Here is a 26711-nt window from a genome sequence, read left to right as displayed (position 1 = left end):
TTAAAAGATCAAAAGATGAAATTGTGCTTTTTATTCCACATCAAAACCCTTTCAGAATACTCTAATGCATTATAAATTTGATATGGCCTGAAAAGTAGTTCCAGCCTTCAATAATATACTCATTCAACTAAACAATGCAAAGGTGATTAATATATTCAGGTAAAATTATCAATCATCTGATTCTGAATCATCTTGGTTACCACCTTGTCGAATACTCCGTTTGTTAGAAGAAGCTTTGGTTCTTAATCTGCCTCCTGATGATTCACCCTCAAATGCAATTATTTTGGATTTACCCAATCTCTCCTCAAGTTCTTCTGTGCTGAACTCATCTGTCCCGCCTAGCTCATTGAAGCCCACCTGAGATTACCATAAATAACCTTTAAACTTCAATTATTCAAGAAAGAACGTCTTCAAAAGATTTCCTCAATCAGATTATTTCACACACAGAAAGCAAACGCTAACAAGGAATTAAAAAAAATATTAAATAAAGGCATATGTTCAAACAAGGAATACCACATAATCGTCAACTTTCCCATTCTTTATCAGTGCCAATGTAGGTAGAACAACTATTTTGAGCCTTTCTGACAAGAACGGACTCTTCTCCGCATGAATTTTCACAAAGCGTGTCTCTAAATGTTGTTTTGCTAAGAGACTCAGGTGCTTGTCCATTACCTGCAAACCAGATATGCATTGTGAATTTGATCATTGCATATGTAGACAACAAAATATTGTCCTTCCAGCCAATCAATGTTACCAAAAGCTAGGTGTATCTTTTAAACTCTAATAAAACTCCAGATTACCATTCATTACATAACTGATGAATTTTACGATTAAAATTTTCTTCAAAAAGATTTAATAAATTTGCCCAAAAAATCCGTATGTTTTGCCACCAAGGTCAATAGATTGAGAACAATTGGATAAAGAGTTGCACACCCTGCCACTGAAAGAAGGTTCGCTGCCATAAATGCATTTTAATCCTGCCTCATATTATACTGTCTATCGATTTCTAAACTTACATTATTGAAATTCTGTTAACAAAAATTCACATTGTGTCCATCCTACTATAAGGTGAGAGCCTGCAAATCCCTATCAGGTGCAGTGCTCTATATGTTAAATGGTTTATGGACTATTCTTGTGCTTTATCTCCAACTTTCAGCTACTGTTTCAGCTTGCAATGCCCAATACACCATAGATGCGGTACTTTAATAAGGTGAGTGTATAGTAGCTTGTAATTCCAACTAGAACTAGCACTTGCGCCTATAAGAGGTTCAAGGGATAAGCCGATAGGATATTGAAAGTAAAACTCAACCGCATTTTAACATCTATATAATTGTTAAGATCTATATATGTTTCCACATATGGTTGGAGCATGATTCTTCACGTACAAAATCCTTTTAGAGTTAATAGATTATTAGTGTAATATGTTATAGAATGCGGAGCAAAACTATGTTGTTATAGCTTCAATATATCAATTAAAGAAATCATTAAACAAGATAGAATAATAATATAATTCAAAGAAATCAATTGATCTCACTCTACTAATTAATATTTTTCTACAGTTTACATTATGTTATGTTGACTCACAATATTAGTGAAGATGCACAAGGAGCTTTATGATATCAATTAAAAATATTATTTTATATTAGATTTTTTAAGAATTATAGGGAACAAATATTGATATTAATGGTGGATGAGATATGATATAAATGCCATGAAAATGCTTTTGGATATTTTGTCTACTTTCAGTTTTGCCATAAACTCATTAAAAAACCACAGTTCATAGAAGATGGCATATGATCCATCAAAGAGACTAAAGAAAAAAAAAACTATTTTTCACATGGCAGTTTTTAACAGAAGTTGGGACTTTATCTGCAACTTTATAGTTATTTGGTTTAATGGGAGAGCAATGTTGTCTTTGTGATGATACTAAAGTTCTAAGCATTAAACTTTGTGGTCAATAGAATAACAGGTTTGACAGATATGGGCGATAGAATAAATTGATATGTTGAAAAAACAATCTTTCGGTGAACCTAATTTTTATGTAGAGATTGTGATGAAATAAAGTGTTTAATCTCCGACATTTATGAAATAAGCTTTACACTCGCCACCATAGTCAAATGAGGCAATGACCTCTCCCCCCTCATTTATCACCCTTCCTGACTCTCCCAAAATAAGAGCTTTGGAACAGAGTATGAATGTCCGAAAAAAATTGAGTATATATTGTTATACTTGGGTTCAATGGAAGCATTCATATGGCTTTAACATTTCCTCTCTCAAGTGAAGTAATTATACAAGACTAACTGTGGTAATCAACTCGCAGCCTATCGTTACACTTATCATCTTGATAAGCCCATTTTTTATTTAGTTTTCTTTTTAATCCTTACTATTATATTCTAAGTGAAATCCCAGAGATGTAAAGAGGCCACCTTCTTCTTCTTAAGTAAATAGTTTATGAAAGAGAAGAGTGATCTGATATCTACCCCATCTGCAATATTCATTAGCATGTTTGGCCAATCAATCTAGCAACCCACCATCTCAATGTTTTTTAATACAGTTCCTGAGATGTCACTGAACTCAAATTGATTCTGTATAGTTAATTCTGATTCAAGATAAGCATTGCTGTTTTTTATCAGTGCTCATGTTGGAGCACAACTGTGGTACTTATTGCTTCTCTTGCTCTTCAGAAGAAACATATGCAGCTTGGATAACAACAACTGGAATATCTATTGTAGAAGAAGTTGCAGGGCAAGGAAGGGACTGAATTAATTCAGAGAAAATGAAATTGGCTGACTCACCTCTCAAGAGAAATGCAGCTGCATCATGTGCATGAGCAGCCATCTCAGGTGTGGGAAATCTACCCGACAATATCATGTTCTCCTTTTCCGGCTCTCTGATTCTTGATATCCACATTCCCTACTTTATCTTTTTAACACCTATATGTGTTGTGTTTCTCTGCTCCTATTTTCATTTCCGCTATTACCCTCTTTCTGCATCAATAATTGAAAGGGCCTAAATATTCAGTGCAATTTTCAAGTTTCGTAGAAGTCAATCTCCCAAATGTTCCAACAGATTCTATGTACATGTACAACAATGAGAACACCTAGTGAAAGGGCAATACAAACACAATCAATCCTGGGTCCATCATCTCAGCATCTAAAAATGAAAAAACCATTAAAACGTCACACTATAACTATTATAGCCTAGACAACATATTAGATTTTCTTCTTAACAATCACAGAGCAAGTGCATATCAACACTTCAAAACTAGGATCTACTTAGACATATAGTGTTAGATGGTCTTATATTTCTATGCCTCTTTCACCATTCTTGAAATAAACAATGGAATCTAGTATTTCGATATAGGGATTCGATCTAATTCCAATAGTTAGGACAACATAGAGTTAAAATAACTTATAAAACCATTTTCCTGAATCCTTTTGACATCATTATCTGCTTGAAATCAGCACGCCTGTTAGGTGCATGCAATCCTGTGCTATACTGATTTGTCCTTTTACTTCATTGAGTACATTTCTCTATTTTCGTGATGCCAAAAAAAAAAATTGAATCAATTTTAACAACTATCTATTTGGGTTCTCTCTACTTCCTACAGTTGATCACATTTTTGAATAACATTAACGTGTACACAATTAAAATGGATCTGCTCAAAAAATTATATTAAAAGCTCAAGCAAATGTATTAACCATAAAGTGAAACACATGGACTTTCCTAAAATCCTCACGGCTTCTACCCAAATGGAAGCCATAGAATAAGGTAGGGGTAACCATCAAAACACCATTTAAAGTTGTTTTTTTGTCAAATGTTGATGTCAAAGCTGCTCCAAAAGACATATAAACCAAACTGTGGAAGTAGAGAGAAAGCTCATGAACTATCTGACAAAATGTCTCGACAAGATGAACATTAACAGTAATGCACAAGATGGCGCATGAATGGAAATTGTGAGTGAGATTTGAAATTTACAAAGTCATGTATGAAGGGTTGTGCCAGTAAACTGTTTGAGAAAATATCTAAACGAAATATGGAAGGATAGGCAATTTAAATAATCTATTCCATAAAATGATCCATATTTGGGAATAACATTATTGTAGGATACAATCAAAATGGATCTGCTAAAAAAATCCTATGAAAATCTCAAGCAAACATGCTCGGCATCTGTAAAGTGAAACATAGTTAAACTTTTCTATCCTCATGGCTTTTACCCAAATGGAAGCCATAGAACAAGGTATTGTGACCATCAAAGCATCATGTTAAACTGATTTTGGGCAATGTTGATGTTGAAGCTGCTCCAGAAAAAATATAAACAAATGTGTAAGTATAAAGAAAGCCCATGAACCGTCTGAAAAAATGTGTCTAAGAATTAAGCATCTATAGGGGGGGAAATTTCAAAGGGTTTCTTCATTTGTTTGTTGCAGAGAATCAACTTTAGATCCAGATATGATCAAACAAAATGATCTAGCAGAGCAGACTTTGTGAGATATAATTCAAATCTCAAATAACAAAACATTGTCCTTGAACTTACCACTATGGAGAAGCCAGTGTGGATGAAAGCATTGTAGAGAGCAAAGGTGAAAGTGCCATTTAAATATTCAAGCAAATGAGGACTCTTGTTGCGCAAAACTCTGTTTTGATCTTCCTTTATATTAAACTCCAGTATTTAGTGTATTTGTAATCATGACCCTGGGAAGAAGGCTTACGAAAATTTGAAACCATCTCACCCACCACTGGAATGCTGAAGTTCGTAGCTGCAATAGAGATCTCCATCTCTGATTTTAGGAAAGAGAAATTTGTTTGTTATGACAGAGATATTTGTGATTATATTTAAGTTAATATTATGTAAAAAGACATCTGTCATTTGTCATTAAAAGAGGCATGCATATGGAAATGTGAAGTGTTGTATATGGAAAAATATGAAGGGTCTTATTTTTGGGACTGAAAGAGACCTTCGTGTGAAAGATGAACAGTCTTATGCAATCTATTTATGTGATTGCTTGATTTATTCTAAATGAGTCAAGTGAAATTCTTGTACTAGAACATTTTAATTATCAATAAAAGTGATATTTTGCTGATGTGGCTGGATTTTCCCATTCAATCGGCAGGGTTTTCCAGGATAAATGTATTGAGTCTTTTGTGTAGTTTACTCTTCTTTGTTTCTGTGTATCTAATTTCTGGGCAAAAAACAGTAACATGGTATCAGAGCCTAATTAGATAATAGCAACCTTAGGAGTGGTGTTGCTTTTGCCTGATTGTTGTCATGAGTTGCATGTAAATAAAAAAGGCAGAAGCAAGGTTAATAAATACTTTCAATTCAATCTCAAGCATTTTGAAGTTGCAGAAATCAAAATCTGGTCGCAGCTCAGCAGCGGATGTTAAATCTTAAATTTTTTTGACCTGTTCATAAATTTCAGCGATCATATTTGTGCTATGATTATTTATTTATCCTTGATAAGTGTCGCTTTAGTGCAATTTATTTTTGATGAAAATTGAAGTTTGCCAGATAACTCATGCTACTATCATTGATTATGACAGCCGTTCAAGATATCCAAGCTGTGTATTATTCTGCTATTGTGAGTTCTCAAGGGTCACTGTGTAGAAGTTATGTTCATAGAATGATTATTTTTGAGCTTTCTTTTGCATGTCTCTCATTGGGTTCCTCTCTCTAGACTTTCGTTAGAGCATCTCAAGTCACTTCCTTCTGCATTTTTTCTTTCATAGTAAATTATGTGTTACTTGTTCAGAACAGGAATGATATTTTCTTCATTCCTCTTCTTATTGCCGGGTGGGTCATGGTTGTGTAGCATGTGGATTATGTGTTTGTTCGAGATGGAATTGTTCTTGTAAGTGTTTAAGGTCGTTTTATCAAGGCAGAGAGATAGGCAATGCATGCATATGCAAACTCTGGATTCTTTGTCTTCATGCAATCAAGCGGGGTATAATAGATTGTCGTGGTCAGTAAAGATCCATGTTTTGGTTATTACGAGCTTAACAATTTATCCTATCTGTAAATCATCAGTTGTTGGTTCTTATTCTGGCAGTCATCGGTTCTTGGTTTTTGGTGTCTTGTTCTGTCTATTCAAATTCAAACGGGGTCGTATATGTGGCTACTTATTCGTTTTTTTCTTTTTGCCAAGCAAACATAATGACGACAGTTGTTTCTTGAGCCATATCTTTCCACCGGTCTGCTCATCTTCTAGATTTGAACGCATGAAGAAACATATCACAATAAGCTTCCATTAAAAGATCAGGGATGTCATGTTTATGATTTTGTAAAGTTTTATTATGTGCAAAGTTTCTTCAGATGTCCGGCTACTACAGGTGGATTCTTTTAGCCAACGTAGAATTATTCTATTGAAATTGATTATCTGCAGCAAGGGTCGAGTTCCAGCTTTGATTTCATTAGAATTTGCAGCGTCTATTTCTTCAGACACAGCCAGTCATTTTCAGAACAGTTTCAGTCTAAGTATCTGTGTTACATATCTATCATATTTCATAGAGAGTTGAATAGTGTAAAACTTATGTTTGAATGGCAGAATATTTCTGAAGCCTCTATGACTGTATATGTTTGTCTAAGAATGTGAGAGTCACTTTCATTATCAGAGTATTGTAATTCCAGTCGTGTCGTATTGGCCTCATCAAATTTCTCTCTCCATCGGCTCAATTTTTTCATCGACTTCCTTGTCTGGGTGGTGATTCAATTTGATAGGACCCACACCAAAGCACCCGTCAAGTCCTAGTTATAAGATAAAGAGCAGAATCAAGGTCTCTACCTCGAGTGTTTCAAAGGAGGAGAGCTGCTATTCAAGTCCAGGTCCCAGTTTCTTGTACTATTGTTTGGCTTCATATGCATGCCTGCACACAATTTATTAGCTTTATGCACTCAAGAATGTGCTACAATCAGTTTGCAGGAGGTTTTATGGGCTATTCCCTACTTCCTGGCAATGACAACATTGGAGACTTGTGCTTCCTTCATGGGTTGTTCAGGGGTGTTCTGAATAATCAAACAAATGATGTTATTTGTTGCTATTAAAGATCTGAGATCAAGAGAAGAGCTAGTGATGAACTGTGAGGACAAATAAACAATAAAAGGATTCTTGAATCTTTCTGAAGAAAGCAGGTTTGAAGAGCCAAGAACTAGCTGGGATGATTGTTATCATTTACAGAATTTAGAGCTATGGAAGGGAGTTTGATTCAAGCTTCAGATAAGTTTTTTTTTTTGTATCAACTTTTTAAGTGCTCTATATTTAAATATAGATTTTGAATTTGTTATCTTACTAAAAATGGAGTATAGCATTGATCTCAATATTTGCAGGATGCAGGGCAAACATGAGAGTGCTACTTACTGAATTGATGTTGGGGTTTAATATTTCTTTTATTTGATGTGCTTCATGTCAAGAAGTGTTGGCTGCTTATTATGTTTTTTATCTCTGGTGTGGTTCTGATAAAGATAGGGAAATTGTACCTTATTCACTAGTGATTCAACTTTTATGCAAATTGTATGTGATACATGAAAGGGGGAATACATGTTCAGAGGTTGGAACTGCTGTTGATATTTTTTATCCTGGTTATTCTTAGCAAGCTCTGCGAGTGATGCTTGTTGAGATTTCTCTGAGTTCTGCTCTGATTTTTTTCAGTTTATATGTTCTGTGTATGTGATTGTGATTCAAAAGGAACTCATAGAAGTTTCATGTTGTGTTGATTAGGGGCATAGGCTATTGTCTATCACCATGCAAGATTTAATGGATCAGTATCAAACATTTCTTGTGTATATTTTTCGTGCAACTCCATCATTGTATGCATGCAGAATTACTCTACGTGTGTGTAGAGATTTATTGAAACAATGGACTATAGGCTGGCATCAACATAAACTAATAAGGGGCTTTGGGGCTTTGGCATGTTCTATGAGATATTAGATCGATTGCAAGATGCTGATGATCACTTGAATGAACAACCATACACAAGAGGTTTTAATGTTCGGTGCTGTCGTTTCTGAATGTATCATGTGCATACTAACTTAACTTTATGCAAAAGCTTGTGGTTAGACTTATACTGGAAGATCCCAATTCTCATTTTTCTGCTTGGTAACATTCTTAGTGCGTAACACATTTTGTTCGTATGAATGTTGGGCTGCATTTTTATGTATGTGTGTTGAGATCAAACTTCATAGAGATAAGTATTCTATGAATTTTGTATCTTTGGTTTGATCTCTATGATAATTGGATCTTATGAGTTCTTATAAATATCTCGTATGATTGCAGGAAGCAACAAAGAAGCAATGAGATGAATGTTGCTTTAATGATACGTATTCGGAGGAAGACTATTCAGCTTCAAAGGGAGATTATGTGACAAAGGGAGATGTCCAACCCTTTGCAAGTTTATGCAATAGTCAGTCATCTTATTTTGGTGATTAAAGGTGTCCTTGCTGAGAGGGAGTCTCGGGTATTAAAGTCGTCCCTGCTGAGAGGGAATCTCTGTTAAGAGAAAATCACAGTTATTAAAGTTGTCCCTGCTGAGAGGGGGTCTTTGTTAAGAGAAAATCTCGGTTGTCTCTGTTGAGAGGCAGTCTCTGTTAAGAGAAAATCTTTGTTATTAATGCATTCTTCTTTGAGAGAAGATTGAGGAGAAATTCCTCATTCCACCCTCTGTGAATAGGTACAATGGACCACCCACTACGAGTAGACACGGTGGAAATGCATTCTTCTTTGGGAGAAGTCTGAGGTGAAAGCCCTTGTTTCACCCTCTGCAAGGAGGTACGGTGGACCACCCCCTGCGAGTAGGCATGGTGGATATGTATCCTTCTTTGGTAGAAGTTTTGAAATAAAAGTCTTCTTTCTACCCTCTGCGAGAAGGCATGGTGACAGTCATGTGTGTGAGACTCCATTCTATGTACCTATGAAGTAACTATGGTAAATTATGTTATGCTGAGATAACATATGTTATGTGAATTTATCATCTTTGGTTGCAGCTATGTGTGCGTGCATAACTAAAGATCTCTCTCTTGCTAAGAGGGAGTGTTGAAGTTTGTAACTGCGATTGAGATCTTTATCTCTGATTTTAAGAGAAAGAAATTTGTTTGTTATGACCATTATGGTCATCTTCAGCTCACAGAGAGATATTTGTGATTATATTTAAGTTAATATTATGTCAAAAAAAAAGACGTGTCATTTGTCATGCAAAGAGGCATGCGTATGGAAATGTGAAGTGTTGTATAGGTAAAAATATGAAGGATTCTATTTTTGGGACTCAAAGAGACCTTGTGAAAGATGAAGAGTCTTATGCAATCTATTTATGTGATGCTTGCTTTATTGTAAATCAGTCAAGTGAAAGACTTGTACTCGAACATTTTGATTATCAATAAAAGTGATATTTTGCTGGTGTGGCTGGGTTTTTCCCTCCGATTGGAAGAGTTTTCCCAGGATAAATGTATTGAGTCTTTTGTGTAGTTTACTCTTCTATGTTTCTATATATCCAAATTCTGGGCAAAAAACATTAACATGGAAAACCCTTAAAACCCTAAATAGATTGCACCTAGATGGTGTCTTCTACATGATTCAACTCCACAAAAAGGGATACCACATGAAAAAATTGTCCTTGTGTTTCTCCAAGGTGCCTCCAAGGTATTTCTTGTGGTAGATTTTGGTCAAGCACATTCGCTTTCAAATGTGTAAGCCAAGGGTCTTCATCCATGTAGTTTTTGCTCAATCTACTTCATGACACCATCCGTGTAGCATTTTCTTTTCAATGTCAAGAATTGCAATTTTTATGTGAAAACCGCACTTGTCACTGTCCAGGATCGGTGTCTCAAAACTTTCCTGCCTATAACAAGACACTTGAAATACCTTCACTACCTCCATTTAAAGATGCCATATTTACAAGGTTATTGGCATCGATTAGGTAGCCAAATGGCTGAACATCTCCTGCCTCAACAAAAAATTTGTTTTCCCAGTGAATGATTGAGATAGATCACATTGTACGACTGTTATAATGAAAGGATAGGAGGAAATCATACTGCATCATAAATTTTATATCAAAACCGAAAAGAAAAATGAGTTCAAAGCTTGCCTGAAAATTGTTTACTAGTTGCCTGTATTATTGCCCTGGCCGAAAAGGGACTCCAAATGTCCATCATTATCTGAGCATCTGCAAATCTGTACTCAATCAGGTATCTGTGATCATGACAATGTGAGGGAGTCGATAAAAAAGTTACAGTCAACATATTTGTATCAACATGGTTTCACAGTAGCCTGTTAACCACTTCCCTAGCAGGAAACAAGATGCTCAGTGGTTTGGGAGCGTGAAGCTTTGCGTGAGACAGCTAACGAGCATGAAGCAAGTAATGTTTGTAGGTTGGCGTGTCCTCTCCATAGGAGAAGCCTATCAGCTTAATAAAGAATTTTATATCCTTCTCGAAGCACTTGAGTTATGAGGGCATTGTCTTCTCTTGATGAGAGTGTGAACTTGCTTACTGATCACCAGCCTCTTTGGGGACATCAACACTTGAATTGGGTTTCATATTTTTGGCAGATTCCATCGGGGATCATCTACCGAGTGGTGAACCCTATTAGCCGTCATTCAAAACTCATGTTGGATACTAGGTGCAATCTGTGATGAATAGAACAAAGCTTCATTAACTAATTTACATTTTATTCTAAATATTTGTTTTGTGCAACAGATCAAAATGACACGGACCAATCAAATGCCTTCTGTTGGCTACAGATTGAGAGCCCCCTCAAATAAATTCTGCTAAAGGAAGCTCCATTTTTTTCTTTAATTAAGCTGAAACCTTTCACAAACACAAAAGATATAAATTACAATAACTCAAGGTAGTGATGGGGGAAGATTATATGGCGAGAATATACAATATACTCTTTATAACTAGATAGCCGTGAGCAATGTCATATCTGGAACTGCAGAAATAGAAGTGAAAGTGTTAAAGAAACAAAGGATAAGTTGGAGGGGCATAGTTCCCTTGATTGTTTTCTCTAAGAAGTCCAAATCCCCTTCCTGTGCTCACTACCAGTGCAGTTAAATGTCAGCATTTCAAATCCATTTTCTGCACCCATTTCCTTGGTAGCTAAATTGGGACAACCCCTGATTAGGTGAACCAGTTGCATCATTGAGTGCTAAAGATATGTGATTGGCTACCTTTTGGACTAGCTGATCTTCTCAATCTATTGCTAAAACACCAAATGCTCCTTTTCAGATTTTTGGAGCATAAAAACAGTAAGCTTGTTGCTAGCCTCAGCGCCAATTAACTTTCCTCCTGCATATACAACTAAGTGATGATGGCACATTGATTATATTTGATGCCTAATATATCTTGCATAAAGAGAAGATCTTATATTTCATGCTTTTGACTGTGCTCCAATGTTCAATATCCCGTTAAGAGATTGTCATTTATGTTAGCATGCACTAAATGAAAAGAAGTTTCTGGGCGAGTAAAAAATTTATTTCAGGAAGACTATGGCTGGCTGGAGTCTTTGGGGGAGAGATGTTTGGATTTCCACAAATTAACATTAGGTCCACATCTTTGGGGGTGCAGACTAAAAGGGAGCACTGGCACCACCAACAGTGAACATACCTACCATCACTCAGATAATCACCAATTCTGGAAACAAGGTCAGCAAGATTGGTAATTTCAAATGTCTGTAATTAAAGAGCTAATCCTGTTGGAAACCATAAACAAACAGACAAGCTTCAGACGCTAAACTTTAAAGATGAGGAATCATTATTAGCATCCCAACTCTTTGCAAGCAATATTACAAAGAGGTATGTTATCACTGTTGTAATCTTCATCTCAAATAACAGCTCGTTCTTCATACTGGAGAGTGCATGTTTGCAAAGGTTTACAAGGGACTGAAAACACTTGGACAAATACAGAAGACTAGGTTGTTATAAGTTTTTATGTAACTTTCAAGAGTTTTACTGTTTTTCACCAGGGCTTGCATAAACATTGTCCAAAAAAGAGAAATGAATATGAAACTTTTCTTTCAAAAATTGCATTTACGGCAGATTGCAAGATCCATACCATTATCAAGATGCCTGTGCAAGGCATGAAGAATGTCAAAGGCATATAAGGATGGAGAATATTCTATGACACCATCATTTTGGGCAGAATTTGAAATAAAGGAGCACAGAATCAATGAATGTGGGGGAAAAAAACAGACATCAGCATTACCCTGATCAACATTATGCCAGAACTCCATTCGGCACAACACTTAAGACATTGCTCAAAACCTGAAATGGCAGCTCTGGGATGTGTCTGTTCAGTCGAATGCCAGAAATGGTGACCATTTGAAGTGTCAAATTAATAACCTTTCAAGATGTTATGACAGTTGCATCTTGATATTTCATATTTCTGAGAATATCAGTACATTGTTACAAAGGCATGGAAAGATAACTATATGAAGAGATAGCAGCACAGGCTTCAGTATTATTTTCTGCTTTCTGGTATGCCCGTGTGCAGAGGGATGTCTTTATTTCATATCAGGATTATCTAATAAATAAAATTGACAAGTGAATGATTAAATACAGTGGTATCAAGAGTCTTGCTTCAATTATTAACACAAACATGTCGGCTGTCATGTTACTGGCATTCATGTCAATAACAGTCCCAATATTTTCAAAGATGTGACAATATTTTGAGCAAACATTTCATGATCACTTAAATTTCTGAGCACATTTCCAGTTACAATGAAACATTGATCATGTTAATCAATATGTTAGTCATTAAAATTTTGAGAAAATGAATGGTCATTGTGTTTGCTTTAGCTGCAGGGTTATTTGCACGGAGTTTTAACTGCAAATTGGATAATGGAAGGTTTTAAGTAAGTTCAACAAGGCAGAGTGAAACAAATATCAGAAACCACATTCTCTGCATTTCTTTCTAAAACATTTTTTGTTGACTAAGAGTTCATTGCCAAAACCTCAAAAGACTTGAGATGAAGGATACAACATTTGGTAATATATCCACTCCTATCAATCCTTGTGTGCTTTGACTCTAAGTATTCATTACAGAATTTACAAGGAAATTGACAATAATCAAAAAAAAGGGCTTGCCTCATAGATGCCTTGGATTAATGTAAAAAAGGTTTCAAAATGTCATCAAATTATGAAGTGACTTTGGGCAAGCTTATTTTCTCGCTCCCTTAACTTGCTATGTGGGGCATTTTGACGCAGTGCATGACAAGAGGAAGTGCTCAAATATGTGACCACTTCTGATTGATGCACGTAGGAGAAACAATTTTTCAACCATTTATTCATTCAATAATAACAAAGTTGCGTGGAGACAAATATGGATAAGATTGGGAAATGGTATCCGATAAGGATGCAGCTATTTTTTAGGACCCCTTACTTTTAATTCTTGTCAATATATTTTCATTAATATTCAATATATTATCTATGATTAACCATATTAATGCTTCTCCAACTGCTATGCTCCTGGTGTGTGCCAACCTTGCTTGCTGAGGTACAGCATTGTCAGCACTCTCTGCTTGCTGATTCTCTCTCAAAGAAGGCTCTGCCACTTTCCCTTGTGGTGGGGACCCTGCTGAAGGTATCACCTGGACGGTTGTATAACAGGCAATGAAATATCACTCTGCAGACTGTCACTCTCCTCCCCAAGTTGTGGGTGAACTATCTACCCACTTGATGTGGATTAGAAGCTGTGTTGTTAGTCTGTTGTTATTGGTCTTTTTTTGACCTCGTTGTAAATAGTTGTTCTAGACAGCTCTTGTGTTAAGGTTGTAGCTTCAATCAGATTGTTTCAATCTAAGATACATTATTGTTATTGGTAAATCATCATTTTCCTATATATATACTAATCCATGTTAAATAATATTATTGTATATAACAGTATTATATATATATATATATATATACACACACACACACACATACATATTATTATTATTTATATTGATTTAAAATTATTAAATGATGATTACACCATAGAGACATGTCTCTTCATGAGACATGTCTCCTCCACTCATATTTATATGAGATCCAAATCTGCATTTGGAACATATCAATTATAATGGCCATGTTAGTACATTTGCAAAAAATGACCCATGTTACTCAACATGGTATCAGAGCCAACTGCAAATGTATCAGAGCCAACTCAACATGGTATCAGAGCCAACTGCAAATGTATAAGGCATACACAATATGGCCCTCTTAACAGACACAAATACATTGGACTGCACGTAACATATTCAGTGAGATTTTTTACCTCAAATGATGATGGACAGAATGCAATGGTGTTAAGGATCCCAATGATAACTGGACAACACCCCCTCCCTTGTACAACTAAATCGTTGCTTGGAAAGCACCAGTTATAAATGTGAAAACCATGGATTTCACTCGGAGGTAAGTATCTGCACATTCATAGAAGCTTTCACGCAGACCCTTCCAGAACACTTGATGTTATCAAAGTATGGTAATGACAGCCATTCAAATGCTGTGGGAGCTCCGCAGATGGGCACCAATTCAACAGGGCATTATTTGGTAAGAGTACGGTTGAAGGAAGAAAAGATATAACTGTGAAGTGGCATAGAGAAGAACCCAAGGATCATAGAAGGATATAAGACCCAACACAAATATAGTTGGCGAGAGAAGGCAATGGCAATCAGGAGAAGAGATTGAACATTTGTTCCATACAGATACCAGGCAAGTTAATTAAGGAAGTCAGCATAGACTCATACAGATCATTGGACCCACGGTCTGCACACTTGATAAATGGCCAGTCCTTGAATGAAAATAAAGCAGTGAAAGTCAGAAACAACACATATTTAACACCATTGCAATGAATCAACTAGTCATTGGGGAGATATCAATTACCGACATTTGGTTTATTCTATATACACTACCGTGTAATAAGGACAGCCATGCAAATTGGGAATCACGAATAAAAGAGACCCGCAAACATTGAAGGAGGTGTGGTCAGTAAAGAAATTGCATACCTATAAATACAAATAGTACTCATACAAATACAAGGTTGAGCGATCAATTTTCAAATTGAGTCTAGTAACATAGAGACCCAAGGCTAGGTGTCATTCAACTCTGCCTAATCGATAGGGTAAATCAATGTAATTTATATTCATGGGTTCCTTTACATCATATAGTAATTTGGAATACCATTGGCATTACACATTAACTAAGAGGCGTTGATATCGAGAAGACCACAAGAATGAAGTGCAATAATTACTTAAAATAAAGTTTTATGAACATCAACATTGAATACCATCATGTGAATTGATCATCTATGATGTGAATAAGAAGAAGATCGGTTAAGGATCCCACAATTTGGCAAATGTTATGATGTACAATAAAGTCTAGAATGTGGTCGTAGTAAAGACAAGCTATTAAAGGGAACGTGGATCAAACCACAAAAACTGTATAAAGGTATTGAAAGTATAGTGGGCTCTACACATACAAAATGGGCACAATATTCTGAGAAGATAAAATGATAGAGACAATGCACACAATCATTAAAAGATAAGGTCTTGAGACCCAATCAAGGATTGATTTGATGATAAGGCAAGTGTTATTACATTTACACGAATCAATAATTCATTTGGAACGAGAATTTAATAGATCGGATTGATGAATTATCGCACATGGATTATTTCGGCAAGCCCATTAACACAGATTGTCACATATGCAAACAAGCCTAGGTTGAATCACAAGTGGCATTAAAAGTAGTGTTAAGTCTAACAAAATACACAACACGCTGAACAAGTAATAGAGAAAATATTATCACACATCACCAAGGGTTTTTAGTGAGACTTCGAGTTATTACTCACTAGTCAAAACACAAAAATTGGGGTGATCCACATGGATAGATGAATAAAAAAAGTTGGCAAGATTGGAAAGATATCTCTTATAAGGTAAGAGTGAATATTTCAACCATGTAGTGAACTTGAGTATGCAAGAATGCTCATGAGAAGTCAATGGCATGATATGTATTATGAAGGAAGTTTGAATGCAATAATTTACATGAATAACCATTGGAGACAATATTAGTAAAACTTTGTTTAATATGGATTGTTCAAGATTTAAATATTTTCTCGAATAGGAAGCTTCTATATTTTACCTGAAGGGATTATTATATCTATGTGTTGAAATAGAACTCATACTTCGTTACAAAGTAATGGTGGTTGAGTGTAAATATTACTGAATAACTCCATGTGTACACAGTACATATGACCACAAAACAACATCTTGGGTATTCACAAGCATCTATAGAAGAATGTGAAAGATAAAATTAAGGGCAAAATACAAGAAAGTATATCTATAACTAAGGAGTTCTCGAAAAATATAATGATCACCTAAGGAAATAATACTTTGCTCAAGATTTTCACTCTGCGCAAGAGTTCTACAAACTCCCTCATTAGCATATCTAGAAGATATTTGGCGATGATGACATGGTGTTGAGCAAATCTGTCAAACATAATAGTACCCATCACATATTGCATTCTTTGGTGGTCTTCTCAACTTGGCACAGGCATTCTGTCAGAAATCACTGTGATGGATATTTATTAATTGGTAAACCATTTAGATTTTGGGTGCAACCATTTTATGAAGATTGCATCACAACAACATCTCAGAAGGTTGATTGTCGTAAGAAGGCCAAAGTTAAGAGTTGGTGAATGGTTCACTTCCCTATTTTGCATATCGTTTACTGGTTATGTTAAAGTAAATAAGTTGAATGAAGATACTACAGTTAATTTGCAACTAGTGACTCGGAACCTTATATACAATGGAATAAGTGGGAATTTACATTGTGGGGGGAAATAATATCAAATGTTTCATTTCCACTTCAAAGGAGATATTCTATGGACCCTCATGTGCAAATAGATATTCTTATCTTTTACATTTATCTACTCATTATAATCTCTCTCTTATTTGTATTTCTATATGAACTATTTATCCTTGATCTTTTCCTTTGTATCTGAAAATGATCTTGCAAGAAAGAAAGTTGGTACCTTACACATGCTACCAAATATTGTGCAGACTCAATCTTATGACAATAGCTCCGAAGAAGTTATAGTCTAGAAGTCATTAGTCATCTAATGATCAAGTTGGATAAAGCAACGTAGGAGCTCAGAAGATTGATACTCAGGGGGAGTCTGAAAAATACATGTGTGACTTCGTAATTTTAATGGGCCTACCAATGTGTACATCATGAGGAAATAACGACTTATCACTAAGTATAAAGATTAATATCAGATTCAAAGGGAGTTTGACAAACATCCTTGCGCGAAGAGAGCTTCTAATGGAGTAACTAGAGGACCCGACTTCCCGAGATCATTGTTGTTCAAAGGAAGAATTTTGAGGTGCAATCCTTTGTGAATGATATCTTCTCTATCAGGAGAAGTTCTAAGTAAACTTTATTATAATGTGTTCTTCTCTATGAGAGATAATTGAGTTGAAAGCCCTTATACCATCCACTAACTTGGTTCATGGCGGTTACTATTTCGCATATGATATGTAATGAAAGGTGACGATCTTTCATGTGTGTGAGGTCACTATTGTAAGGTGACGACTTTATCAATAGTTTGACCTATCTCCTAGATACACTACATTGATTTATAGTACCTATATGTGTTGGATATCCAAGAGCAAGTGTTATCATGGTTCTTTGGGCCAAATTTTGCTAGACACCATGATAACCAACTTATCATGGTTCTTTGGGTTGGATTTTGCCGAACACCATGATAACCAACTTGTCATGATTCTTTGGGCTGAATTTTGTCAGACAACATGATATAGTTACTATTATAGACCACACTTAAGGTGGTGTTTAAACTTATATTAAAGTTATAGAAATTGCTTCAATTCTCTCTTTGCTAAAGAGGAAGTGTTGAGAAATTTAGCCTCAGTGTGAACAAATTCCATATTTAATATATGTTAGCATATGTGTGTGTGTGTGTGTGTGTGTGTTGATAGATTTATGTTGATATCCTTAAATATGTCATTCCATGAATATCATACTGAGACAATATATCTTGATATACTTGAGAGCACAATGTGTTCTACAAATCCTCCCTAGCTAAGAGGGAGTGTTAAGGTTGTAGCTTCAGTTGGATTGTTTCAATCTGAGATACATTATTGTTATTGGTAAATCATCATTTTCCTACATATATAATAATCTATGTTAAATAATATTATTGTATATAATATATATATATATAATACAATACATATAAATAGATATATATATATATATATATATTATTATTATTTATGTTAATATAATATTATTAAATGATGATTACACCATAGAGACATATCTCTTCATGAGACATGTCTCCTCTCATTTATATGAGATCCAAATCTGCATTTGGAATATATCAATTATAATGGCCATGTTAGTAAAGATCAGCCCCTTTGCTGGGTTGCTTAACTCAATCAAAAACTATGTATAGATCATATTTCATAATATTGGAAGATTAATTTATATTATGCTAATCATTGTAAATATTATTTAATATATTCATGATATTAATCATGACTTTTTTAATTTATTTTTTTAAATTATGTCTAGTAAACATTTTAGCATGACCGGTGACACTAGCATGATGCCCTCTAGCTCCACGTGAAACACTTTTGACCAAGAACTATGAACCAATCAAGCCACAAACGAGGGACTTCACCCCACACTTCACTTGTTAAGATCAACAGCCCAACTAAGGCACAAGGCCTGGGAGTCTAATAGCCCAACCCAAGTTTAAACCTTGGTGGCCACTTAATCAATGAAGAGTTTTAACCATGGCACCAAATGTCCAAAGACATATTAATTATGATTAATACTTAAGAATATTATTTTTTTAATTAGATGTAATCATTGTTAATATATTTAACATAACTAAAATATATATTGACATAGATTAATAGTTAAGAACTTAGAAATGTTTTATATATAATATAAACTATTAATCCTTGTTAATATACTTTTTTATTACAATGAATTAATTCATTTAATTTTAGATTGATATTTAAACATTAAAATATTTAACTTAGACTTATACTTTGTGTCCTTCTTGCCCCTCTCCATTGATCTACCACCAGCAACTAGGGCCTCGTCAACAATCTTGAAAGATCTCCTTCACGTTTCTTCAGACAACAACAAAGCAAAGCACATCTTCCATCTTCAAAGTGGTTCTCATGCTTCCAATGGAAAATACCATAATAGAAGCATGAACTTGTCTTGTTCATCAATCTTCACAGACAAAACCCAATTGAGCAACAATCATGTTGAACACATTGAAATGATCTATAAGGGATCCTTCTTCCTTCTTCCTTCATCTTCAAAGAATACAACTTTTGTCAAGAAGATCTTATTTGCCAAGGATTCCCCCTAATAAATGTCTCCTTGTTTCTTTGAAAGTTCAATTACATCTCTTCATTGACATTCAAGAGCACAAAATCAGCCAAACAAAGTCTCATCAAACCCTTGGCTATTTGATATATTACGTCCCAAACATCATCTGTAATTAGGTTTTGTATAGCCCATGGATCTCTATCCACAATCATATCCTCCATTTTGACTTTCCAAAACTGAAAATTGTCGCCATTATACTTCTCCATCTCTATCCTTTTGGATGTGACATCTCACAGCTACAACAATTTCACAGGAAATTTTCTCTGCAAAACTCCCATTGATAAGAGGTTGGTGCCTCTCATGAACGGATAAAGAGGGTGGGGCCTATAGCAAATTGGTACTCACAAAATGAATAGGATTGGTGCTTCTAATAGATTGGAAGTTGGTGCTTCATGTCGACATTTTGCCCAGAAAATAATGATGTAACTGCAATAAGAAAAATAGAATAAAGATGAACGAAAAACACAAGAAATTATCCTAGGAAAACCCTTCCACACCAAGAGGAAAATCCAACCACACCAGTGATAATAAAATGTTGAAGTACAATGTTTTCGATTGATCTGTTCTATTTAACTCACAAAGCAATCACACACCCACACACACACACACACACACACTTATATATAGAATTGAGAGACTTCACATTACACCCAAAGGTCTCTTTAATTTCCAATTACAAGACTCTTCATGTTTCCAAACACATGACTATTTGCATGACACATGTCTCTCCAAATAATATTATCTCAAGTATTATCATAAATATATTCTCCGGCTGTTGACACAATATTCTCTATAAAATTAGAGATAAAGATTTCTATCACAGCTACAATCTTCAACACTCCAGTGGGTTTATGCTCACAAACTAAGCTACAAGTTGGTGCCTACAAACACCGTAAAAGAAGAATTATATAATAGCATTGATTTGTCATGGTTTTCTCCCATTAGGATTTCCACATAAATATTGTGTTATTGTGTTCTTATGTGCATGATTTTTGGAATTTGGTAATAATACTATTGTGGCTGATAAAGTTTAAATTGGTAAAAATCATTCTGATACTGAATCCTGATACCCCTCATCCCTCCTCAGTATAACTGCTAGCCCTCAATTACAATAGGAATTCCACAATGGGTGCTGCCCCTAAACCCCACTAGGCTAGCCCTGAAAACCTCCACCCTTCTGTCGTCCCAAATCTGGGCCTTGATCTCCCATTGCCAAGGATTATTCCCCCATATCCACAAATCTAAAGAATCCATGGAACATAGACTGATAACAAAACTTACTAATTTATAGTAGAAATTGATGAGAGTGACAATATGCACTGGTTAAATATTTGGCACCAGTTCCAATGGCCCAAGGATGCAAACTTCACTTGGATAGCCTTTAGAAAGAATGAAAAGCACAGACATGTAACAAGGGGCACCCCTGTGGAGACAAAACAGTTTCTCAAAGTTTTTGGAACCTTACAGATTTAACCAGCCAACTCCAACTTCAGCTCTTTAGAGGAACCAGATAGAAATTGGAATCTTGGATTTTAAAAAATGGGAGCACTTCTAGGAACAGTCTTAAACCTTTAGATATGGTATATGGTAAGATTAAATAAAACTTTGTTTGAATCTTTGTGGAAACCATTAAAATGAAAAACACGCAAAGATTGCTCAGCGGGAATAAAGATGTCTTCACAAAGTGGAGAATTTAAATCATTGCTTCCCCTGAAGAAGAGATTGGTCAAGGTACTATAAAAGGGAAATTACAGTGGCAAACCCTTCCTCCAGGAATCATCAAGCTAAACTATGACAGAGCCACTAGAGCAAAGGCAAGAGGGGTGGTAAGAGATGACTCAGAAAAAGAGCTACTGGCCTTTGGAGTGAGATAAATACTTAAGTGCCTGCTCTAACAATCAAGTTGAACCATACCTAGCCAATGCACATGTAAAGGATGCATCAAGAATAAAATGGAAGGAAAAAACCAAGTCCAGTAACACTCAAGTTAACCATAAGCGTCCTGTCTCACCTGAACAGCCAATTACCCAGGAACAAATATGGCATAAGAAATGGTTCCATCAGCAGTACCTCGTGAAGGAAGCCCATTTCATCTGTGTTATAAGAGAAACTCAAAGTTACCAAATCAGGTTTGGGTAAGGGTGCAGGTACATTGGTATGGTACATCTATGCAGCAATTTGTTTTTCTGGAGGCGGGGTAAATCCATAGAATCTCATGAATCATTGGACATGGCAACATCCTGAAGTTCAGGAATAGCAGAAAAGATGAGCATTGCAAAACAGGGTTTGAGAGACGCACAGCAAACTGATTCAAAGTTTTAAAATTTAAACTAATCAATTAAAAAAAAATGTTTCAAAATGAAAAGATAGATAGGGAAGTTCCAAGATTCTTGTATGGCTGGATTACTGTTATCCTTGTCATGATTCAAACACAACTTCTATAAGGCCTACACATCCACTTCAGAAGATTTCTCAGTGACCATGATTGAAACTTTGAATTTATATCACTTAAAGCTCAAAACCCAATAACTTCATGAAAATAGTCTTTAATGCACTCAAGAAATTAGGTGTACAAAGCGAACCCAACTATACACACCCAGTCAACAGACAACAGCAGACAGTATTTCGCATTGTAACAACATTCCTCCTTTTGAAAGAAATGCATTGCAATTTAAATTTTTCAATGGAACTCATTTCTTTAATTGGCCAACAAAATTAGAGGCATATAAGCTAGCAACACTCGGAAAGTCCAAAATCAAACAATTAAGCTGCAGGCGCACAGCCCTCAAAACAGACCTTAAAAAATACTCAATAACCTAAGATACCGGCGCATCATGTTTTCTGGGGGATGCGGGTGCGGATGCATGAGGGATGCTTGGGAAAGCATCCACAAAGCATCAGTCGAGCATCCAGGAGAATCCGTGGAGCATCCGGCTGTTTTGAGCACCATGTTTTGATCGAATTTGATTTGTGAATCTTGAGCCTTGACTCTTGAGTGATCAACATTGAACCGTGAACTAGTAATTTACTAATTTGAAATTACTGTTATTTCAATTTGAATATGCTAATTGCTATGGAATGGTTTATTTTTGTATATGTCTTGCATTTTTTTACATACATAAATTTGTGTGTGTGTGTGTGTGTATCTATATATATATATATATATATATATATATATATATGGACGCATCCAAAATCCCAAAAAAAACCATGCATCAGCACCCCACACCCACATGAGCATCAGAACCAGCATCGGTAACTTAGTCAGTAACTAAAAACCTTCAGCATTCCAACTAAAACTTCAAAACTAACACTCAGCCTGGCACACAGGCTGCCTGTTGGCCATTTTTTTAAATCTTCTCAACTAAGCCACCTTTAACCAAAATGCCTTCAATTTATTATTCTGCCACTGCCTGGGTCAAGGTTTTTATTTGATAAGTAGTGTCCACACCAGGTAAACGATGATGTCTATAACTGCCAGCAATAAGAATTCAGCAGAGTGAAAATGCCAGCAGAAAGCATGACAACATTCAGATGTGAGTATTAAAGGTCTGCAGAAAATGGATGAGAGAAGTAGTAAACTAAGCCATATGTTAACCACCCAGCATTACTAACTATTACAAGTCACTATTCAGAAATAGCTATTTTTAAGGTGAGGCTGCACCTGACAGGTAAATGCAACATCCACTTAATTTGTAACTGTTATTAATCGCCCATGTTTCAGGATTTGTAACCACTGCCACTAACAGTCATCATCATGAAGGAGGTACAACTTCAGGAATGAAACTTTTCATTGAAGAACAACTGCTATTATAAATCTACACCTCCAGACAACGTAAGATTAAACTCACACCAGCAACGGGTGAGATCATGACAGAAAGAGTACAGCATAAGAACAGGAACATCAAGCAAGGCTAACCACACATGAAAAATACCAGAAAAGAAAAATCAAAATCATTTGAATATTATGTTTGGGTGTGCAAGATTGCATAAAACTTGGATGCTCCTGCATCAGACTGAATACATATATCAAGCAGCATGACTCCTTTGAAGGGGATGAATGGTGTACTTAAGCTTTACTGGTTGCCAATCTCGCAAGCAGACTGAATAAGGATGATGCCCCAGTCAACTTGAAGGAAACAGTCCTTTGGCTTCCATTAAGGTTTATGAAAAGTTTAGTCATTTTACTGTTCATACTAGTTTCCTGTTCTTGAGACAATAAAGAGAGGAATAACCATGTGCCCAAAAGAGCACATAAGACTATAACCATAAATATTCACACTACATATGCAAGTACATATATTTAGAAAGCTACAACCAAGAAACGGAAGAACAGTTGGAAGATTCATTTTAAAATATTGATTAGATGTCCTTTTGTACCCATTCATTATCTGGACTTGAATTTACAAAACAAAAAAGAGAAGGGGGAAAGGTTGAAGTCAGAAACCTTGCATGGCCAGTTCTCTCTGTAGAAGTGGCAAACAACGCGCTCACTTGCCTTGGCTACAGCAAAGAATTCTTTCTCTGCGGGTATTTCTTGGTATTCCCCATGACCTAGAGAAAGCCAATGTTGTCTCTTTGCAGCCATTTTCTTCATCTCCTGCAGCCTTCTTTCTCTCAGCTGCTCCAGATCATCTTCATCCAACCGATCTAGATCTAAACAAGATATCTTCTCATCCAGCTTCTCCTCTACCGCTTTTGCTATGGTTAGCACTTGATTCTCAATAATCTGTCATTATTTTTCATCATAGCAAAGTCAATATAAAACAAAACAATTATAACCAAGTTTAATAATAATTATACTCTGGTAATGGGGTTGGTGAGGTTAAGATCTCAAGACCAAACTTTAAATAGTATGCCGAAGAAAGAAATGGATAAAACTGAACTTTGATAGGACAACTATATCAAACCCAGGCAGGTTAGGTAGATAATGCATCTTTACAGATCATATAATGTACTAGCATTGTACAGCAATTGTTGTCACAAAGCCTTTGAGTCACTTCTTGCTATCAAACACATCCATAATAGGTGCAGTCAGATTTGGCAGCTAAATATTATTTTTCAAAATATATTTATAATAGCTTATACTAATAAGGAGGAGGATTGTCAGATTCTCTTCAAAGGGATAAACGGAAAATTAAAGTGGACCCTCTAGCCAATTCAGGGTGAGAGTTTTTAGTAGGGAACAAACTAAGTAAAGTGCATTTACCATCCTTTGAATGCATTTGCCATTTTGCCATGTGGTTAAAGAATAACTAATAAGGTAATCAATGTTTGTCTGAAAGATTTCCCGGTAGTGCAAACTGCTTCTTCAAAGATTTTTGGGATCCGCCTCATTGAACTATTAGGACTCTATGTGATGCAGTGGTTTATATTTGGCTCCGTCACTGGGAGCTTTCTTTTTCTTTTCTGCTGGAAACTGCATGAATGTGGGAAGAGATTTCCAAGGAAGAGTGTTCTATCTTTCAACTCAGGTATCTAAATTTCATGGTAATCATTGTAGTTGATCGTTATCCTCTCTATCCTAGTTGAGAGAATATGGAGTGTCTTTTCTTTTTCTTGACAAAATTGATCTAGCATGTAGAACGGAAAATTTGGAACTTACAACAGATTTGAATATTGGAAATGCTGCACCAGATTTAAATGCCCACTATCCAATTTTAACATTTAAAATTTACCAAGTCTACTTGTGTATTAAACCCCAATTATCCTATGGAAGCTTGCTCTCTTGCTCTCATTACTGTCCTCTTACACTCAACCCCATTTGAATTTATAGAATTAAATTAATAACCATTAGTACAACTATGCTTTGGAAAAATTATATATTTCCTTACATTTCATTCAAAAACTTGGTCAATATTTTTTGGAAAATTTGTTTATTGGCAAATCCAGTCTTAGTAGATCGTATTGTTTTTCTCTGAAACAATTATTTAAAGGAAATCCCAGTATCCCTACCGATGAAGATTCTTCAGTTTGGTTCATTGTCGTATGCTACTATAGAGAGATGACATCTTATTCAAATGTTTGTCTTTACTCTCTGCTTAGTTGTCATGTCAAACATTATTGCGTAAATTGATGCAGGAAACGGGAACTTGTAAACTTGTAGGTAGTGCAATTTCTACCTTATACTTCATTTTTTCTTAAAAACGGACAACTTAAAGCATTAGATCTTGTGAAAGGATTAGAGCTATCTTGTTTTTCTAAATCATTTGGTTTACATGTGTCATTGTACTATACTATTAAGCATGGATTAGCATACATTTTGATGTTTGGTTGGACCTTCCCGATCCCGGATCTGTCATTTACTTTTGTGTCTTCGGCTAAAATATGGATCACTTTGCTGTGTATTGGTAAAACCCACAGAGCGCTCTTTAATTGTAATACAACTTGTGGAGATCTTTGAGTTTCGTCTTGTTTTTTCTTAGCGCCATCCGGCGGCCAGTTAAAAGACATTCAGGTTTGTGTAACTACAGTTAAAACAATAGATCATGGGACCACGAACTTATAGCTACAGTTGCCTGCAAGTTTGATACGAGCAGTTCAATCAGGGGTAGCCAGATCAGATTAATAGCGCTATTGTTTCCTTCTCAGGGACAATCCTTATATAGTTAATTCTGACAAGAAAATCCTAACGACAGTCTCCTGAATGGTTGAACCTTCGAAAGTTAGTTTTGATTAGAAATCCTCTACATTCTGAAGCCTTGGCTCTTCAACGAGGGCAGGCAAAAAAACATCTGCATTATCAATTTTCTAGTTAAAAAGATCAGCGTGTCATATTTGGGAAGTTTACAAGAACTCAACATTGTTTTCCTGTTTTGAGTGAAATAGAATTAGCAATTTTTATATAAAATTTTGTAGGAAGGGCATCCACTGAACTACCCCAGTCATCTAACAACAAATCAAGATAGAATTAGAGGTAATAATGATCGCGCCCAAACCTTCTGCACCGGCTCCGCGTTCATGTTGCTTGATTCAATTAGCACCTGTTTTTGTCTTCTCAAACTTTGCACAGATGACAATGTAGGGTTTTTCTACTTAATAGCAAACGATTTCAATGTCCCTGAAAAGGCAGAGGCAATACACATTACAATACATAAAACATATATAAATTCATGTTTCCGGCGGAACAAGAGCAATTATAAGGAATCCTTGTTAAGCGGGACAAGAGCAATTACCATGGGTATTGAAGCTTTGCGACTCCCCCAACAGATCCGCCGGCTGCGATTTTGGCCAGGTCCTCTCAGATGAGCAAGAGAATCTCTTTCCTACTATAAGTAATGATGGTCTCCTTTCAACTGCACAAAATTTTGTACCT

General features: G+C 35.6%; 1 protein-coding gene across 1 annotated transcript; it reads right to left on the bottom strand.

The window, feature by feature from the left end:
• Positions 1-26711, bottom strand: LOC149531950 (thioredoxin domain-containing protein 9 homolog). The gene is made up of 5 exons (XM_089809631.1): positions 26572-26711; positions 26335-26456; positions 23844-24125; positions 514-672; positions 1-357 (listed from the first exon to the last, which is right to left on the bottom strand). The coding sequence occupies exons 2-5, from the start codon at positions 26356-26358 to the stop codon at positions 169-171; spliced, it is 654 nt and encodes a 217-aa protein (XP_089665757.1). The 5' UTR covers positions 26359-26456; positions 26572-26711; the 3' UTR covers positions 1-168.

Source organism: Cupressus sempervirens, chromosome 11, assembly GCF_028749045.1.
Source record: "Cupressus sempervirens isolate cs-2001-9-10 chromosome 11, ASM2874904v1, whole genome shotgun sequence".
Classification (NCBI taxonomy): domain Eukaryota; kingdom Viridiplantae; phylum Streptophyta; class Pinopsida; order Cupressales; family Cupressaceae; genus Cupressus; species Cupressus sempervirens.
This window is presented reverse-complemented; position numbering and strand designations above follow the sequence as displayed.

Excerpts from the sequence above, each read along its gene's own strand:
- LOC149531950 (XM_089809631.1), bottom strand. The coding sequence starts at position 26,358 with ATGAACGCGGAGCCGGTGCAGAAG. Across the intron at positions 24,126-26,334 it reads ACGCGGAGCCGGTGCAGAAG|ATTATTGAGAATCAAGTGCT; the intron begins GTTTGGGCGCGA and ends AAATAATGACAG. Across the intron at positions 358-513 it reads GGAAAGTTGACGATTATGTG|GTGGGCTTCAATGAGCTAGG; the intron begins GTATTCCTTGTT and ends TGGTAATCTCAG.